The sequence below is a fragment of the Corvus brachyrhynchos genome, unplaced genomic scaffold (assembly GCF_000691975.1).
Source record: "Corvus brachyrhynchos isolate BGI_N302 unplaced genomic scaffold, ASM69197v1 scaffold514, whole genome shotgun sequence".
Taxonomy (NCBI): domain Eukaryota; kingdom Metazoa; phylum Chordata; class Aves; order Passeriformes; family Corvidae; genus Corvus; species Corvus brachyrhynchos.
In genome coordinates, this window is record NW_008238319.1 from 36,841 (window position 1) to 56,884 (window position 20,044).

The following is a 20,044-nucleotide window of genomic DNA, read 5'->3' on the forward strand; positions in this document are numbered from 1 at the left end:
CCTCCTTTAAGTAGTAAACCATTTCCACTGGCTATAGCCAAAGCAGACACCTGTCAAATGAGTTTATTACAGGGAAAAAAAAACAACCCTTAAATGTCATTTGGTTCTTCCGTCAGAATAACACCCACAAAATAAAACCAGGATTTTTTGTTCAGTTGATTTACTCAATATTAGTCTACAGTTTTCTTTTTTTGGCTCCAAAAGACCATTACAAGTAGCACCACATTTAACTCCAGAAATTAAATGTGCTAGTGTTTCAGGAACAAACTTGAGTTTTCAGGGTACTATTGCCATGGGAAGACTACAGTGAACAAGTCAGAGGAAACTATGGACATAGTTTCATATGGCTTCATATGAATTGGGTAACTGTGTGGGCAATTACCCCAAGGAGAATAATTTCAGGAGCAAGAACTCTTGTCCCTAGCCATTCCAGCACAGAGTGGCAAATAAGCTCTTCCTATGAACAGGAAAAACATTTTCATCATGCTGTCTAAAATAGCAGTCACAGACAGACAACACTTGCTCTAAGTGTGGAGAAAAAAATATTTCAGACAATAGGCCCAGCATCATCTTTGCTTCCATGTTTATCACCAGAAGAACCCGACAGATATATCTACCCTTCTGTTTAAAGTGTCAGATTTCACCCATTTAAGTCCAGCAACACAAGAGGTTTTCGTTCTTTTCTACCTAGGAGCATGTCAGACACAATAAATCTCTTTTTCAAAACTTATTTTACTTTTGTATCCTTTTTTGTACTCCTCATCCCAACTTCATTCACAATGGACTCACAATTTGTCCACCAACTTAAAAAAAAGTTTAAAAGCATGTACTCCTTCGAAAAACAAAATCACCTCCACTCCAGAACCTTTAGAATAAACAAACTCAGTATTTTAAGTTATTTTGCTGTATTACTATCTTCTGGGAAAGATTATACGTATCATCATCATCACCTGTATATATCATCACCAAACCTACACTCATCAGAGTATCTATTGTACATTGTTGAGATGCTGATGCCAAAATTAGCCAGGCTCACACCTAACAAGAAGTTAGCTTGGTGGCACACTTCAGATCCTGATTCATAAAATAACCAGCCAGATCTTTCCCCTTCTAGTATCAAATGGGCAATAATAATCACAATGCTTGATATTCTACCTCATTGGAAAAGAATATTGAAAAATAAGAAACACTTTAGAAAAACACACGGAAGTATAGCAGTCTGGGAAGTCTGCCTTACATAGCTATCGTGTGTCTTTTTAAATTATATAACTAGACATTAAAAAGCCGCCTGATTGTATTTTAAAAGTACCTTCTAAGTATCTGCCCCTCCAGATCAGTATCACAAATGAAAACTAAACAAATAAGTTTATTTAAATAAAGAGGGATAAGATTAAAAGAAAGGTTTTGACCTGGTTTGAAAAAAGGAGAAGAAAAAAATACCAAGAATTAAGACACAAAAATCAAAAACTTGTGTGATTAAAAGTAGGACACAAGGTAAGGGGTTTCAAAATGGTTCAGTCTCAAAGACTAATAGAACATGACTATAGTTCAGAGCAACAACTGAATTTGGTGGAATTTATATAAAACAGTCTCCGAAGGATGCTTGCAATTTTGCCTTGTATTAGAGCAAACATGCTGTTTGTATATGCTCACTAGAAGCTTATTAAATCTTAACCCAAACAAGCATGAGATGCAGTAGTAAACTAAGAGGAGGGAACTGCTCCTCTGCAATCAGAGACCCTCCTGCTATCAGATACAGGATGGGACAGAAATCATGCAATTCAAACACAGAGTTATTAAAGGTGATCCTCTGAAGTTGCATCAGGAAGCCTGATGTGAGTATGAGGACAGGAAACAGGCAAGAAGCACAGCAACTACCAAGACAAGCTATCCCAAGCCTGTAAAACAAAGCAGGGGAAGGGAGGGCAGGGCAGGGAAGCCAACAGGAGTCAGTCTGCTGTTAGTTTTAAGACAGAGTGAAGAGAAAGAGGAAGACATCATCTACGCAAGGCAAGAGACCTGGGTTGAAGTCCAGGAAGACAGACTAGAATTCAACAACATAACGTACTGGTTATCGGTAACAAACTGAGCTGGTAGTCAAGGGAGACTAGTGCCTTTTTGTTTCTTCCTACAGCATACTCCTTTTCACTGTGAAATGGGGACTACTCACAAAAATCTGGCATGAAGTACAAAGCTGTCCACTAGTTGAGCCTCACATCCTCTTCAAGTGGCTGTACCCATCCTTTTCTACTCAAACACCTGCTCATATGTTAGAGAACTCCTCAATCAAGCTTCCTAGATACCTAATGTTAATTGTGGGAAGAAATGTTGATAATCAAGGGGGTTTTTTTGTTTTCATTTTAAAATCTACTTCAGTTGGTCAGTAAAGTAGTTAGGAGTTAGAAAGTAAGACCAAGGTTGCCTCTGCAGCATTAGTTCAGCACCCATATTGTCATGCATTTTATAACAGCATTTACTTACAGCAGTACTTCCACACAGTGCTGCAAAGGAAGGCATTTGCCCTTAACACACCTGCCTTAATCCTGGCATATGACAAATGATTAACTGAACACTGCAGAAGCAAGTTCTGAAAAGATCTCTGCATAAAAAAATAGGGATGCCAACAAAATCAATTGTAGATGAATCCAAGCCAGAGTCCTTTGAAACAATACTTATTGTAGTCTCTTACTTGCTCACCAACAGAAATACCCAACAGTGTAATCTACCTTCCTTACATACCTGTGGAAGACAGTCAGGACGAGACTCAAAGATCACAAGAAGGACACCAATTGGCACTGTCACCTGCTCCAAATCCAGGTCTTTTGCTATTCGAGTTCGTCGAATCACACGGCCGACGCTGTCCTGCGAGGATGCTGCAATCTGACGCAGACCAATAGCCAAGCTGTTCAGCTTTGAAGTAGACAGACTTAGGCGTTTCAACAAAGGGAGTGCTAATCTCCCTAAAAGAAAGAAAAAGCTGTGATGAAGATAGATTGGTCTTCCTAGGCTCAAGCAAAAGTGACTTAAACGAGTGCTGAACCTAAGGAAAATTAAGGTATTTCCCACACCCTAGCAAGTAACCTACCTGTGATTAAACATACACAGCATTAAGTCCAGTAGTCACAATAAAAACCCTCAAATATGATGATTTCTTCCACCACATTTTCAGTTAATGTGGTTTAAGCGCTTTGTGCATGAAGCAACCGCACAAATCATCAACACCCAGAAAGATCAAGTTTGTCCTATTTCATGTACTGAATGCATGACTGAATTTCTTACAAATTTCTACCTTTGCAGTACTTCTGGAAGGTCTGAGCAGTAATTTCATCTTTCCGTTTTACAAACGGAAAGCACAAAAGCACAGACACATGCATAGCATTTCTGTGCAGACTGGGCAAGAACAACTTGAATTTTTCAGTCTGAACATGTTCAAACAATAAGTTAACCCAGCAATGTCCCCTCAAATGCTCTGGTCAGTGGTGCCTTCCACAGAGTATTACAATTCATGATGTGTTCTTTTCATGTATTTGCTATGCCAACATATACACATCTCAATTCCAGCTTCTCAGTGAATGCATAAATCTAACACCAAAGGATGGGTTTCATCTGAGCCACCTAAAGAGAACCTTCCTCAATCAGAAGGGGACACGGTTCTCTTTGGAGAGCATCAATTTAAATGCCCTTCAGGAACCAAATATTACATTAACCAGTCCAGAAAATACTCACTTTATGCATGACAGTAGCAGAGATATTTGTTCCATTCTTTCTTTTTTTTTTTAACAATACACCACTTGGTGTTTTGCACTGCCTCAGTATCTTCTCTGATGAAGGCATCTGTTTTACGCAATGAAGGAAGCTGCAGCTGTTTACACTGACAAGCCCTTGAATTCCTGGGTTCACTATTCCATGTCACCCACACTGCCCAATCCCAGGTGACAGAAGATTATAAGTTCTGCTCATTTGTCTTGAGGCCCGGAGAGGTCCAAGATCATAGCATTACTATGGAAGGATTTGAAACATTACCTTTATTTTCAGCCTCCTGCAAGTCCTTTTTGTTTGCCAAGAGAATGTCTTCTCTCTGGTCTGTTAGTAAGTCAGCAAGACGATAAATAATCTCTGCTCTCTGAAAGAGAAAACAGTTTCTGAACTGACTTCTTACTCAAAGTCCATGCTGTTAGACATCTAGCTCCTACAGTCCATTTATGCTGACCACATCCTCTCACTATCTTAACTCTCCTGATACCTGGCCAGCTGATTTTTCCAGCCTGCATCACATTGAAAAAGAAGACTGAACACTGCTTCAGCCTTTACCTTGCTTTTTATTATCTTGCTTTCCCTGCCCAGTCTTCTTCACCAAACTCACATGTCCTTCCCTTAAGAGCACCTTCTACCACATCATACCCACCCAGCTGCAGAGCAGTAATTGTCTGCAGCTCTGCTCTTGTATACGTGTTGTATGCTGAACTCCACACAGGTGTGAATGGAACAGGTTACTCCAGTCAATTCTTCAGCAGCTCTGATCACAATTCACTTCTGTGTGTTATTTGATGCTATCAAAATTTTTATAAACCCCACATGAAAGCCCTTATTACTTCACAGAGGAACACGACCTTTTTGCTTTTCTCATCTTTGAGCAGGCTACAATACCAACAATGCATCTGGCACAGAAGTAATAGATTCTTGTCCCAAAGGGCCCATCTATGTTGTAAGTCTGTGTTGTAAAACTTGCCACACATGCACAGTCTTAACGAGTTGGCCATATTGTTTTGTCACCTGCTCAGGCTGTAGAGCCGCCAAGGTCCTGCCACCAGCTCGAGCCATTTCAGCCTGCTGTTCTACAGTAGGGCCTGCAAAAAAACCCAAAAATATGCTATGCAGACAAAGTGGGCATTAGCCTGTTTGTCTTCCAATTCTTTGTTCAGAGCATGAAAGCTGGTACAGTTTTTAACAGACAAATTCAAGAAAAATCTTGTATTCTAAGACAGAAAAGTATGTACCTGACATAAAAATACTGTTATGGTCCCTACATAAAAAATCATCACAAAGATCTGTCCCTGTGTCACAGCAAATGTGCAGCATGTATCAGAGAGACTTGACAAAGGGCAAAAGAACAACAGGATAGCAAAGTCTCCAGGGCATAGTAAGCTACCAAAAGAAAAGAGGCAAACTTTGAAAAGTTTAAGTATCCAGCTGAGGAATGTATGCATGGGAACACACAAACAATAATGGAAGCCAAAACCCTAGTAACAGCTCGCAGAAAAACTGCTTTCCCTCTGTCTTTCCTTGTATGCATTTTAGAAGCACGGTGCTGAAATTATATAAAACAGGTTCTGTTTCTGTTTCAAGTCACCGTGTTCAGGTAGCATTTCGGCAAAGAATTCACAAGTAGCTCGCAGATAAACTGTCATTTTTAACTCTCCTGAAATAGCCTGTAAACCAGGTGACTTGAACCCAACTTCCATTTAAGAAGGGTCCCATGGAAATTGCCAGAGTAGAAATTATAGAGGGCTATAGTGGGAAGTGTAAGTAAGGAACTTGTGGACATAAAATTAATTAGATTAATTTAAGACATCTTAAAACAGCTTTTTGAAGTGACATCATACTTTACAAAATATGGCATTTTTTACTGTTTTTGGAGAAAAATCATGTATGTAAGCAGATATACTTGATTTTTAAAAGCTACTTGCATTTCCAAAGTGTGGGCTTTGGAAGATAGAAGACAAAGAGACGATTGGAGTAAACACCACAACAGTCCATAGGGACGGACTTTTGCTATTTACCATATTTGTGACTCAGAATGGGACCACAAGATTAAAAGCTTTACTGCTGATACCAGCTTATGATAGTGGGGCTAACCAAAAAGGCACTTGACCATAATGATGCGTGGGTTCAAAGGATGATTTGACATATTTACACAAGAAATCCATTAAGGATTATTATACACAAAGAAATTCACTTGGCTTGAACTACAAGTCAAAAGTATCACTCCAGTATCTATTCTGCTAAGTCATGGATCTTTGGTCTGATTTTATCCAGCAATCATTACACAGTTCCAGCAATGCAGTGGCAGGAAAACATTCCTACCTACCATACCAGAAGACTGAGTCATAAAAGAAATTTATGATAAAAAATAAACCTAAACACGACCTTAGTTCAGCAGCACATTCTATGTCCATATTTTCACACTGAAATCATGGATACTTGATGATAACTCCCAAGACTACAAAAGGCAAAATTTCTACTCTACTCATTGCATTCTTCAAATGCAAGTCTAATGCACCAGTTTATCAGCTGGAGGGAAGAAGAGCAGGGAATTCAGCAGTTTCTATCCCTATTTTAGAAAATACCTTTCAAAATCCATTCTGCAAGCAGAGGGTGGTTTCTCAGTTATTGCAGACAAATTTTAACTCTAGTTTTTCAGGGAATCTCTACAGCTCTCAAGGTACATATTACCTCTGTACTCACCTGCAGGTTTTACCTCTGAAAAAAAAGTTCCAACTTTTTTCCCTTCTACAATATCTGTGATGACATGGCCTGAGATCTTTGGGTGGGTTCCATTTGCAATCACTACAGAAGTACCTCCTTGCAGGGCCCACAGAGCTGCTTTCACCTACAGCAAAGGACAGAGCCAGTTGCAAGAGATTCACTTGTTATTTGGATCACCACTCTCAACAAGATTTCTTGGCCCACTCTGATGTCCAGATTGATTACTTACACTTTCAAAGAGCATTCAACACACTTCAGGAATTTCTGAACTTCAGTGTTGGAATACTGAAATTTGCTTAGTCCTTCTACAGTATGTTAAGTTTACATCAGGATTAGCTTATTAGTAAGGGTCCTTTGAAATCCTGGTGTACTGACTAGTCCTAAGATTAGCCTCTTTCCACATTTTTGAGCAGAACACGATTTCTCTCAAATCCCAGATGCTACTTGCCGAAGAGGTACTGCCAGTGGTTTCCTTCATTTTTCTTCCCAGTCAAGGTTTGGGCAGTATTATCCACTGCTATATTTAAGTATGTGTCATTTATTTAATTGTGAAAGCTTCTCTGCTTACTCACTTATGCTTTCCTAATATGGTCGTACAATTTGGTATTACAGTCCATAGTCACTATGACACAAATGTCACATAGGCCTATCATATCAAACTCAGCTACTGAAAGACCATCAACTGCTTCACTGTTGCTCAAATTTCACGCTGAAAATCGAGATTTGTTCTTTGAGCTACCATCTGTTTCCTATTATCGATGCTACAGTTTTCCAAAAATGTTGCCTACCTTCTCAACTGCAGCAAACTTTTGTTACAACACCTGCATCAAGATTTGCCTCTATGGGACTCAAAAGACACCAAATAACTCTAACAGATTATTACTTTTACAATAAAAGTACTCTCTGACCTTGGCAGCTTTACCTTCAATACCTGGAATTGTTTAAACTTATCCTAGAAGACAGATAAGGGAAAGTAATTTCTGAATTAGCTTTGTACATCCCACAGTTACAAATGCCTCCTCCTTTTACCACCTTCCAGTCCATGCTCTGATACTCAAGAGTGTGCCTTACCTGATTCTTCAGGAAAGGGAATAATCAGTGACATAACTGGTAAAGATTTTTACTTTGGTCTTTTCCTGCTTAGTCAAGATCTACTTTGGTTTTTACACACAACTTTCCAGACACATCCCTGGGAAACCTGCAGCAATTAATACTACAGTAGTGGGTATCTCAGCCTCATGAGGGACATATATGCTGAAGTCTCATAACGCACCCATGTTTATGTACTCACAGCAATGAATACTGAGACCGGCTGACTGTACACAGCACTAAATATAATCCACCTGAACAGCAGCACAAAGCATAATCATCTCAGGTAGCTCCCTTTCCTTCCCGAATACGAAGCAAATGTTCCATATTTCTACCTTGGCTTCCATGCCACCCATTCCCACTCGGGATTTGGTTCCAAATGTTACAGACTGCTGGTCTCCTGGGTAGAATATGTCAATAAGCTTTGCGTCATCAGACCCTGGAGGGCTGTCAAAGAGTCCTGAAATAAATAGTAAAAATCAGTTATATACCCTCATGTCCAAAGCTCACCCATGAAAAAAGAAAAAAACCCAACAAAAACAACCAACATGAGGCTAAAAAACTGTGTTCCACTTTATAGGATTGAAAACTTCCATTTTTTTTGTGGAACTGAAAGCACAAAGTACTTAACTGGCAGACCCGAAAGGTATAGGTTTATTGAAAGCCTAAAAAACAAAAAAGCAAAAACCCACATGTGGAATAGCAGCAAGCAAGCTTGGAGGTAATGACATTTGCTTGAGGTTTGAGACAGTTTGCAGGTTTTAGATGTTCAAAGTCAGGGCTTGCATACACACAAACCCCCAACTGAACAGGCAAAGAATAGTCCTCCTCACCAAAGACTCAGATGACATTCTTGAGTGGCAGATTGCACAGTGAGAAAACAGGCAATTCAGAAATATGTAAAAAGGGTAACTATTGAATTCTACTAAGAAGAAACACAACACTACCGAGACATACTCTTATTAATATTTTTTAAAATCAAGTAATTTAATGTAACTATGCTTGGAGTTGAATGACACTTTGGTTTACCTAACATATTAAACTTCAACTCCACCACTACGCTTCCCAGAAATTCTATGTGAACAAATACTGCCACAACAAATTAGAGAGCACAGGCACAGTCTATCTGTGTCCAGCCTTGATAGCTTGGGAAGTAGAGGACACACATCTTTCCATAAACAAGTTGTCACATTGAATGAATAAGCTTGGAGGACAGGTGTGCTGGTTTTTGGGTTTTTTTACAAACTGTTTTGACTATTGCTTTTATGAGTTGTTCTAAGACAGTCATTTTGACTAGAACCAAGCATGAAACCCGGCTGTATCTGCTAAAAGAAACTGTGATTATGGAAAGACACCTCATTCCTCCTCAGGGCCTCAAGCATGTGTGGAAGTCCAGGATCTACTGAAAGAAACCCATCTGGAGAAGATGAAAAGACTATGTGACTTGGGTGATGTGGACTGCATTGATATGAAACTGTATCCACTACCCTCCTCTCTGTAGATAAGGAAGTTCAACATCCATAGGTGACAAGCTTATGTCACAACAACACAGCTCAGAAGACTAGAGCAGTGTAAGCCAAAAGTAAAGGAGACAGAAAAAGCTGGCAAGACCCAGGTATCTGGAAAACAATGACCAGGACTTGCAATACACCGAAAATTCACTGACAGAACTTGCTGCCAGAAGAAACAAACTATTGCAGAACAGTATTTGGTTTATACTCCTGATTCAAGACACATAGCTTTTATCCTGCATACTACTCCTGACTATCATACAACTCTCGGAAGCTAGCAGAAGTACCACAGTACACGTGGTATTGTGGGTTCTGGAATAGGTCTCAGGTTCACATGCATTCTCACCTACGCAGATTCAACAGTGTGTCAGACAGTCTTTGGCTAATGCCACAGCGTCAACATTGGGTATAGGCCTTAAGGAGTTATTGCAGTACATTGCAATTGTCCTTGTAAAAGAGATGAACTGAAGAGATCAGTAAAACAGGAAAAGAGGTTGGTTTGACAATCTGATGTGCTTCACTAAAACCAGAAATTAAAGAAATTACTCACAAACCTTCTACATCTGAAAGAACAATCAAGAGGTCAGTTTTCATTTCCACAGCCAGTCGCGCTGCCAGACTGTCGTTATCCTTCACACTAATAACCTGCAATACACATGCGTACCAGAAGCAGTGAATAGTGTGAGGAACTAAGAAATATGTGGTGCCAACACAAAAAAACAATCTACCTCAGCACTAACAAATCCTTCTGAGCTACTTTTTCCACACCCACTGGAAACTTCAAAGGTGATCTTGTGATACGCTTTAGTAAAGTGGTATCCAAATAACAAGCTGGGTGAGCAGTACCTGCATTCTCCACCTTAATGCCCAGATTAACTGACACTGTTTTAAGAAGGGGTGCTGGCTTAGATGACCTGCAGAGGCATGCTTGCTTTCAGTAAAGCAGACAATATTTGCCCTGGTTACACCCTGCAACACCGTATCATGCCAAATACAGACAAGTCAACATAGTCTTCCAGTACCCTCTGTCCACATACTAATTCTGTATCTTAGTTTCTCTGCTGTAGACTTCAGAGGTCCCCGGTTATGGCGTTAGTCAAGTACACATCAGCATTGTACCCTCTGCAAGCAGGACCCCCCACCCCCTTGCAATACTTTACCCACATTTACCCCCTGCAGATCACTGTTTGGCTCTGGAGGTGGAACAACTGCATCATTAGTGTTAATTATAGGGACAATATTCATCCTTAAAAGCTCATGTAATGTTCCATTTAAGTTGCGACGCTTCTGTTCATCATGGAAATCCAGATTGGTGACTAAAATCTAAAAGGAAGAAAGAAATTACTTAGCCTAACACCTTTCCTATGAGAACATTATATAAACTTATGTACTAACATGACATAACACAGTCATGCTTTTTGGGTCACTAAAGAAACAAAAGCCACATTTAAAAGATATAGAATACAAGCCACAAACATTCTTTCCACAACATTATCAGGTTTATTCCACTGAAGCCTGTAATAGGCTATCTCAAGCTGATAGGTCACACCCTCCAAGAATGAACTTGGAAAAAAAGATTGTAATCAGAACATAGATGCTGATGATAACTACTAAGACCCTAGACAATTCAATAAATTGCTCAAGATGTTGCCTTTCCAGTTTTTCCTCCCACTTTAATGTTCCTACTTGCAGCAAGCAGAAGGGATGCTTTATATCAAGACTTTTCTTCTGCTCACTAGAACTCACCTGTTCTTCTGAAATAATCTTGCCTCCTGCATGCAGATAGCATCCCTTTCTTTTGGCATTTTAAGACAAAAAAAACCCTCAATGTCTGCTCTGGAGAGACTTTTGTTGTTGTTGTTCTTACTCTGTCATTGAACATTTGAGAACTAAGCAAACAACTACACCACTCAAATGTTACAATAGCACTTGGAATCAATGTCTATGCTAAGTTTTTTGGCACGGGCAATTAATTCTTTTATATCAAAGGAATGATAGCTGTCTACAGATTTGAATGAGACTACAATCCAGCATGACCTATAGTGATTTTTAGCTGTATGATAAACAATTTGGCCATACCAGCTCTACCATATTACAGTAAGAAGACTTCATACTAGGCTCCTAAATTCGTGAAAAGTGTCTAAACAAATAAGGCCTTACAGTTAAAGCAATTCTGTATTTTCAGAGTATCTAAGATAAGCAAAGCCTGTTTAAGAGTAGTTCAACTGATACAGTTCCAGCCTTCGGTGTAAGACCCAGGCCAGGGATACCATCTCCTGCAAGTTGGAAAGGTTCGAAGTGCAGACGGACAGCAAGTTCTAAAGTGTGGATACGCACTTCTGTCAGCTTTACAAAATGTGTCGCAGTTTAGTCACTTGTGGTTTTTAAACCCTCAGTTTGGACCACCAACTTTAGCTTTTGCGAAGAGATCTTAACAGACCCTCCCCACTACAAAAGAGCAGGACACACCTGAACTCCAATAAGAAAAAGCATATTCATTTTATCTTGACGATAGATAACTCCATTTCAGAAATATTTAACAAGGCACTCTTGTATAAGCTACCATTTATGTGACAATAATAAGCTCCAAAAGTAGCAAGTCAGTCTAGGAAAGAAGGAACACCTTACTTGAGCAGCACAGATGCTGTACTGTGTAAACATGGCCTCATACAGAGCCATTAGTCCACTCTGCCCAGCTGCTGCACAGGCTCGGGCCTCCAAGACTGGAATAGCCTACAAAGACAAAGAGCAGCTGTCAGGCAGTGACTTGAACAGGTAGTACACAACACTCAAGGAAAAGCAGGAGTGCCACCAGCCTCTCACCATATCTTTTAGCTGACTCTGGCCTGAATGAAGTGCTTGCCTCACACTCTGAGAAAGCAAGATCTCATGACGCAACCGCTGCTTTCCAAAAGCTACAGCCCCACTGGTGACAATCATCATCTCTCGTCCCTGATTCTGCAGCATTGAGACCTGTAAATACAGGAAATAAGAAATAGGGCCTGGCAGACGATCAAGTTTGAGCAAGACAGTTCTGGCTACTATAACCTTATGCTCACCAACTCCTGCTGACACAAGCGTTTTGATTTCTCTATGGATGTGCAAAGCAAGGCAATCAGCCTTCAAGATACTTCTGCACACCTTCCTAGCCACTTGGGAGCTGTGCCAAGGACGACATGCAATCTATAACTTCTGATAAACCATCTTTTCACAGTAACAGCTTTTGTGACAAAAACATGCTTGAATCCATCTATTCCCAAAGCTACCATTACACAGTAACTTTGAATTCTGGAAGTGAAGAGGCCAACTCTCAATAGTAAAGCTTTCGATTACTTCCTCCTTACATGTATCTGGCCAGATTCCTTTCAAAGCCCCAAAGCTAAATGTCTTACATGAATTTAATATATTACGTTAACTTTATTTCCCAGAAAGGACATGTCCAGTGCTCGCCAAGATAACCCTTTCATTTTAAAGAAGAACTACATGAGTTGATCCCATCAGTTTTTCCTACAAGTAATGAGGTTTCAGGCTTTTCTCTGGAACAACTCTGCAAATGCTCAGTTGATCAAAAACAAAGGGTTGACTTACTTGTTTTGCAGAGTTCACATACTTCAGTGCCACCTTCCCACTAGAGACAACTAATGCCCCAGCCATGTCTCTTACTTACTGCATAAAAACCTCACTGTGCAAATCTCTCCCTCTATACTGGGTTTGGCCAAGGTGAAGTTAGCTTTCCTTATAGGGGTCTGTATGATACTGTGTTTTGGATTTCAGTTCTAAAACAGTTTTGATAAAATTCCAATGTTTTGCCTATTGCTAAATAGTGCCTGCACAGCATCAAAGCCTTATCTTTCCCCCAAGCTGAGCAGCACTTGCACAGCCATCAAGGCTTTCCTTGTTCCACTTCCCAGCAGGTAGGCTAGCAGCTGGGCACGAAGTTCAAAGAGGACACGTTTGAGACAGCTGACCTTAAACTAGCCAGAGGGACTTCTCACACCACATAATGTCATGCACAGTAATAAAATTAGAGTTACAGAATAGCAAAACACAGGAGATTGTCTTCCAAGGTGGCCACCACTCAAGGACTAGCGGGGCGGCGTCAGTCTGCTTGTGTGAGGTACTGAGTGCCATCACTGATTTCTTTTCCCCTCTCCTTCACTTCTTAAACTATCTTTATTTCAACCCATGAGTTTTCTTACTTTTGCTCTTCTCATTTTCTTCCCAATCCCACTGCTGGTGGGGCAGAGGTGAGGGGAGCAAACAAAAACCTGTGTGGATGCTTAGCTAGCTGATGGTCACAATCAACCCACCACACCTTCAAAAAACAATTTACTGAGTTACATGGCTCATAGTACTGCAGCATGGGGGTTGAAAGGGGAAAGGCTAACACATTGTTTTAAAGAACTATCAGTACTTTATGACGGTTCACTACAGTCTTCTGTAACATCCAACAATCACTGAGTACCTGAAGTTAACACAAATGGTCAGTCACAGAATTACCTGCTCTACAATAGAAGCCAGCCTCCCAAGGGCCAAGCCACACTCATCCCCTCGAGTAACAACAGCACTACCCAGCTTTACTACAATCCGCTTTGCATGCTTCAGCTCACTGCGGTGCGCAAATGATTTTCCATGTGCACGGCTGAGTGGCATGGTGATAAATGGAATGTTGCTCCAACAACGGATGGATTCATTCCTTAATCTTTGGTTATGGCAAGGGACATCTGTGGATAAAGAAAAAAAGAAAAGAAAAAGCAGTTGTAAGTGTTTCATTCAGACTTTTAACCCTTCACAATACACGTCTCAGTGACTGGGAACGAGAAGCTAGCTTTCAATTCACCAAAACAAACTGAGAAACAGGAATATCTGAGCAGCACTAACCATACCTAACGTATAGAAGGCAATATCCCATGCATCACAGAGCTCTGACTCTGGGAATCTAGAAGACCAAACTGAAAGACACTGTGGAAGAGCCTATATAGCTCACATCTCAAGGACTAGTTTTGAAAACAATCTCCTTTGCCTTGCCTCATTAGATACAGTTAAGAGAGTTTTCCAGTCTAAAGTAGCACAGAGAGCTTGACTGTTAGAAAAGAAACAGCTTTTACAACATCTTGAAGCCAGGTATTTTTGCACACTGCTCAGCTAGGGAGAATTGAAGGGAGAAGACGGACATAGGAGCTCAACATCGCATGGTGGTGTTCAAGCCCTGGAACAGGCCTCCTGAAGATGTGCTTGTGCTCCAAGCCTGTCAATGTTCAGGAGGCATTTGGACAACGTCCACAATGTGCTTTAGCTTTGGGCAGTCCCGAAGCATCAAGCTGTGGGACTAGGTGACCACTCTAAGAGTCTTACAACTAACTATTCTATTCTAGTCAATCCTAGCCAATGTATCATCTGAAGATGCAGAGGCTTCTTTACAACCCAGTAAACTGAATTCTATGCCATGGTCAGAGTTACCTGATTTTATTTCATATCTTCAGTATCTCTAATTTTGGTGCTCTATAATACGAAATAGATTCATTTATAAGTTAAAGTGCCTATTCTTGGTGTTACTGGAGAAAGACGGGAATGAACATTGTGCTACATAGAAGAAAAACTTGTAATTTAACAATGTTTTAATTAAATAAATCTTTTGTTCATTATACACACAGAAGAAGCTTAAATGACTAATCATAAATGAAGGCTGCACTAACATGTCCCACATACAAAAACAGAAAATGGAATTTAGAGAGGAGTTTCATTTACCCCAATTTTCACGAGGGAATACCTGTGAATGTAAATAAGGTCTACAATACATAGGAAAGACTGGACAAAGGAGTACAATTTGACTGTTATTTCCAGCCTTACACCTTACTGTTTAGTACTACTATTTAGTATTTGCCTAACCTACACAGTATAACCAGAAAGGAGTTCATTTCCAGTTCTCTTGGCTTCAGGGTTTAGAAAGTTCCAAGAAGATAGCTGTTGAGAAATAACCAGTATCTGAAAAGAAACCATTTATTTTTTCAGAAAAATAAGGGAAAAGACAACAGTTCTAGAACAAGCAGAGAATTCAATTCATCTCCACTAAAGTCCTAATCATTAATCTTCCTCTGTGGCTGCATAAATCTATCTTTTTTAGTTATTTTACATGGGACTGAGATGTGAAATCAGCTCCCATGTTCCATATGCAAAACATTTCTGGAAATGCAAACCCATTAACTTGCTGCACATGCAGTCAGGGAGGAACTGACATAGCCATCCAGTCCAGGTTTTGGACAAGTAGGTTTAAAGGCATTCCAGTTTTTATATCCCATACCTGTAAACAGTTTCACTTCCTTAATAAAGGAAGGGAAACATATGAAACACACTTAAGTATTTGGCACTGCAGATCCTTCTATGTAGCCTGCACAAGGCTTGCTTCTCAGGAGTAAAGAAGCAGAATTTCAAAATACACGAGCTGAACAGAACAGAAAAAAATGTGGAGAAAAAACAGAAAACAGTGGAGAACAGAAAAAAAATCCCTGTGATATATGATCACTGCAGCTTTAGATCACAACTGATCAAGTGGCAAGAGTCACTCCACTGCTGGATACTGTCAATACTTGGGAACAAACTTCTCATAGTTAGCACTATGAAAATTACTGACTTCAGAAAATGTGGAATATTTAGAAATATTACAAATACAGAAGTCAACAGAGCTGTAGCTCATAAAGAACAAGTTTAGAATTTTCAAGATTTTAACATCTAATTCATATAATCATTAATAAAAGAGAACTGATAACACACAGACTAGTGGGAAATTAATCTTGCATGCAATGGTAAACAGTTACTCTCTTGATATAATAGAGTTTATCTATCCTTGCCTTTTCTATTTCAGACCACTAATCAAGCAGACACTGAATGGTTAAGTTAGGTTTTCAGGGAAGAACTATTTACAGGGCACCTACGTATTTACACTCAGGTTTCCTGCATGCATCTTTCCACTTGAATCTAATCCAAGTAAATTTGAGTTTTGCTCTATGCTTTACTCAAGACATCTGAAAATGCAGATGGGGGAGCAGACACAATCAGATCTTGTTTTCCAGGAATGTATGAGATTGAAATAAAGAACTTTTACAGCACAAGTACTTTCATAACTGATTTTTTTTCCTCGAAATGCATGTCAGAATGAAAAACACACAGACATCCAGCTGAATATTACTGAGCTAAGGGAGAAAGTAACACTGAGAAAGTAGGAGCTTCAACTGCAGTTCACTTCAGAGGTTGTAAGTTTTGAATGATGTTAATGAGATGATTTTCCTTTCAACATAGGAAAGAGCATAGGCATGCCCAGACACATACTGACCAACATTTTAGAAATGTGTGCTTTCTCTCATACATACATAAACGGGAAATGGCTGCGATGGCATGTGGCGGTAACACAAAGCACCATCCAGGGGAACGGACAAGAGGGCTCAGAGCAGCTCGACACAACATTTTGAGATGCCTTCTGCAAATCAAGGATATCTGCAAGTTAAAACGAAGGGGGGGGAAGGGGGAAAACTGGTTAAATATCAATTACTTTCCATCTATATTTCTCTCCTCGCCCACTCCCCCAGTCCAACTCCTCTTTGTCCCATACCATCTTAATACAATTTCTTCGTGCCCACTCTCCACTCTGCAGAATTTGCACAGAGACTATGATATAGAAGAACTGAAGGTCCCTCTCCCCTACCTGCTGCCAGATCTTTATTAAAGGTAAAGAATAAAACATGGCTCCCTGAGAAGAGAAAACACTATTAGCGGATAGTTCCACCTACAATGGATAAAAGTCATAATTTTGTTCACGGAGAAGCCTGGAAGAAAAAAAAAATATAGAGAGAGAGGTTGTATCATCCAGACTTCTCTGTACACCCCACAACAGAGCATCTACTATACTTCCAATGAATCTCAGCCCTATTCAATATAGGAAATATGCTCATTCACTTTTCCCTGAGCACTATCGAATTATGAGATCTTATCCATGATTACAAGTAAGAGCACAGATTTCCAAGAACATGGCATTAGTTTCCCTTGACTGAACCTGTAAACACTCAGGATTCTTCTAACTCTAAAATTCACTAGAGCAAGTACACAGCAAACAAGGGATACACAATTAGCCATTTCCTGTGACAGGTCTAGTCGAAGTAATGCATATAGTCTCACCAAGGAAACAAACGAGATTAAAAAGAATCCAGTTCTCCCAGATGGTATTTAAACCACGAAAACTCTCCTTCCCCTTTTACAAAACTTTGCTTCCTTTACTTGCTTTCAATCCATTTCCCTGCACCATTGAAACAAAGCAAACAAAACCGCACAAATTATGGTACAGAGAAAGCACTGAAAAGAGGACAAGGAGATGTTATAGTAACTGCACTGGAAGACTGCTATGACAAATACCAGGACATTTACAGCACTGACAGTTCTGGTATACATGTACATGAATACTTGAAGGGGCCTCATTTCCCTGCATCAGTGTATTATTATCGCTCATTATAATCCTTAAATATACACCTCTACATTAGACAAGGCAGCCACCAGCACATAATGTTTCTCCTGTTTAGTCTAGTAAAGCTTGCATTGCATGGCATTTTAATAATATTAATCTGCAATGTCCCTCCAGTTCTGTATTTCATCTGAAATGGCAATACTGGCCACTGCCAGGATGAGGCAGACAAAGGACTCTGAGCAGATCATGCAACTAAGCAAGCAGTCAAAGTTTTCTTCTCATAACATGGTAAGCTTAAAGAAGCTGGGGAACGGTACTAACCGGACATTACCCCTCTGAACCCTTACCAGGCACCTCATGCACCTGCCTCCAGGGTTGCACAATTCCCACTGTTCATGTTTCAGCCTTCCACCTTGAAGCTCCCCTTGACCTCTACAGTCAGACACTGTCTTCTCAAGAGGGTCTTAGCTGTGCCGCAGAGAGATGCTCAAAATCCAGCAGCTCCTGATATGAGCTGGCAAACACCAGGTCCTTTATCCAGAACCCCTGCCACCACAAATATCCTGAGTGGAACTGCCCATTCCCCTTCGGCTCCCTTTACAGACTGTGCCGCTTAGGGGACAGAAACAGGCACTCTACTGGAAGTTTCACCTCCAGACACTTTCTGTTACCTCTCCTTTCAGGCCTTTAACTTCTGCTATAGTAATAACCTTCAGCTGGTGCTTCACTGTAACAGAATACAGACCCACACTGGCCAGATCAAGCTGTGCCATCTCCTTGGCTGCTCCTACTGACCGGCTGGAGAACCACTTCACGTTCTCACTACAGGTTGCTTGCAACTAAGAGCAACCTTGTCCTTCTGGAAGACTGTCTCCTGTTTCCCTTTGCCAGACACAACTTTGCTAAAACAAAGCAAATGATGAAGAGTGAGAAGTCAGACAGTGTGAATCTTTTGAAGGAAAAAGATTAGAAAAAATAGCACATTTTTGAAACTAGCTTGTGAGAAAAGGCAAGTTAACAAGAAAACAGAGAGTTTAAAGAAGCAGCAGGTATCAATATGTGAAATGGAAATGGATGCTGCCAAGAAAGCACAGACAGAGCACAGTTTACGGTATGATGTAAACTACAGGCTTTCTTTCAGGCTAATCAAACACCTTTCTCTCCTTTCACTCTAGGATTTAAAGGTAATTTCAATCCTCATTTTCCATTCCACTTGCATTTCCACCACTTCCATAGCTGGAATGGTTCTGATATTCAGTAACAAACAAATTTTAAAAGGTATATAATTAAAAATAAGATTTAAAAAAAAAAAAAGTACAACTTTCCTGCCTTACTTGGAGGAAGCAATGAATAAAAAGCAAAATGCATTATTCAGGTACTTCTCCTAGCATCAGCTTAAAAATTTTTTTTGTCACTGCTAGAAAAACCTAATTCTTCCAAACTACTCTCCAAATATGACCTTTAAAAATATCCTTTTCCTATTACCTCTTTAATGAAAGTTATCCTTGTATTATTGCTCATAGAAAGCGATAGCATCACCCAGTTTTCATGTATTTATTATCTTAAAAACAGCTGTGAAGTAGCACTGTACATTTAGACACTGTTCCAGATCAGTGTAAAGAGACTTAAGTTAGCTTCCAAAGCAATCAGCGATCTCAAACCCTAAACTTGTGCCTTGAACACCAACAATCTATAACACTTTTTTCAGTCTATTGACTGCAAAGCCATAGCATGTCCACAATTATTTGCAGTGAGTTGATTAAATTAAACTAAATAAACTGTTTTCACAGATATAAAGGCAAATACTTCAGTGTTAGGACATTCCACAAGTGAAAAAAATCTCCAAATCAAACTCTGATCGACAGAACTATTTTGCAAAACACTTAAGCACAGAAGCAGAGATAAATCAAGTTCAAAGGAAATGCACAGAATTTCTACGAAGCAAGTCTTTACCACAACACAAATTTTAAGTCCTCAGTAACATTCAGAAGCTTTTACTATTTAAACAGCTTCATTACCTTACCAACTGAAACGTTTGCAAGGGAAAAAAAAAAATCGATCTGCAGCTCTTTGTGCAAACTTCAACCCTAGAAACCTTCCCAGAGGGAAGCCAGTTCAGAAGAACTGACTAAAAGAAAGGAAGACTTCAAATAAATGGTCTTTAGAGCAGGTCGCATATAGGTTCACCCGGGTTCTGCAGATGGTATACGCACAGAGAAGAGGCAATTCAAAGCACCAAGCACCATGCGATTCCTTTCTCTCAAGAACGCATCCCAGCACTTACAGTGCGGTCACGGCAGTACTGCCTGGCGCGGCGGAGCAGCACCTTGTCCTGGCCTCGGAACCCTTCCGAGTGCCCGAGCGCCTCACAGGGCACTACCCGCAGGAGCTTGGTGTTATTCCATTTTGTCAGACCCAGTCTATAAATCATTTCTGCAGCACAAGAGGGGCTGTGCAGCAGCAGCACCGGCGGCAGGGCCGGGCCCTCGGCGGCCTCCCTGCGGAG

At 40.2% G+C, this 20,044-nt stretch overlaps 1 protein-coding gene across 1 annotated transcript in view; it reads right to left on the reverse strand.

Annotated features, from left to right (window-relative positions):
• ALDH18A1 (aldehyde dehydrogenase 18 family member A1) overlaps positions 1 to 20,044 on the reverse strand; it is a 47,476-nt gene that overhangs the window by 5,981 nt on the left and 21,451 nt on the right. The window contains exons 14-25 of the mRNA XM_008633321.2: positions 16,454 to 16,577; positions 13,587 to 13,810; positions 11,910 to 12,059; positions 11,715 to 11,819; positions 10,257 to 10,409; positions 9,641 to 9,731; positions 7,911 to 8,035; positions 6,466 to 6,610; positions 4,774 to 4,847; positions 4,024 to 4,123; positions 2,740 to 2,960; positions 1 to 50 (exon numbers count right to left, since the gene is read on the reverse strand). Of these exons, the coding sequence (XP_008631543.2) occupies positions 1 to 50; positions 2,740 to 2,960; positions 4,024 to 4,123; positions 4,774 to 4,847; positions 6,466 to 6,610; positions 7,911 to 8,035; positions 9,641 to 9,731; positions 10,257 to 10,409; positions 11,715 to 11,819; positions 11,910 to 12,059; positions 13,587 to 13,810; positions 16,454 to 16,577 (1,562 nt within the window). The remainder of the gene's footprint in view (positions 51 to 2,739; positions 2,961 to 4,023; positions 4,124 to 4,773; positions 4,848 to 6,465; positions 6,611 to 7,910; positions 8,036 to 9,640; positions 9,732 to 10,256; positions 10,410 to 11,714; positions 11,820 to 11,909; positions 12,060 to 13,586; positions 13,811 to 16,453; positions 16,578 to 20,044) is intronic.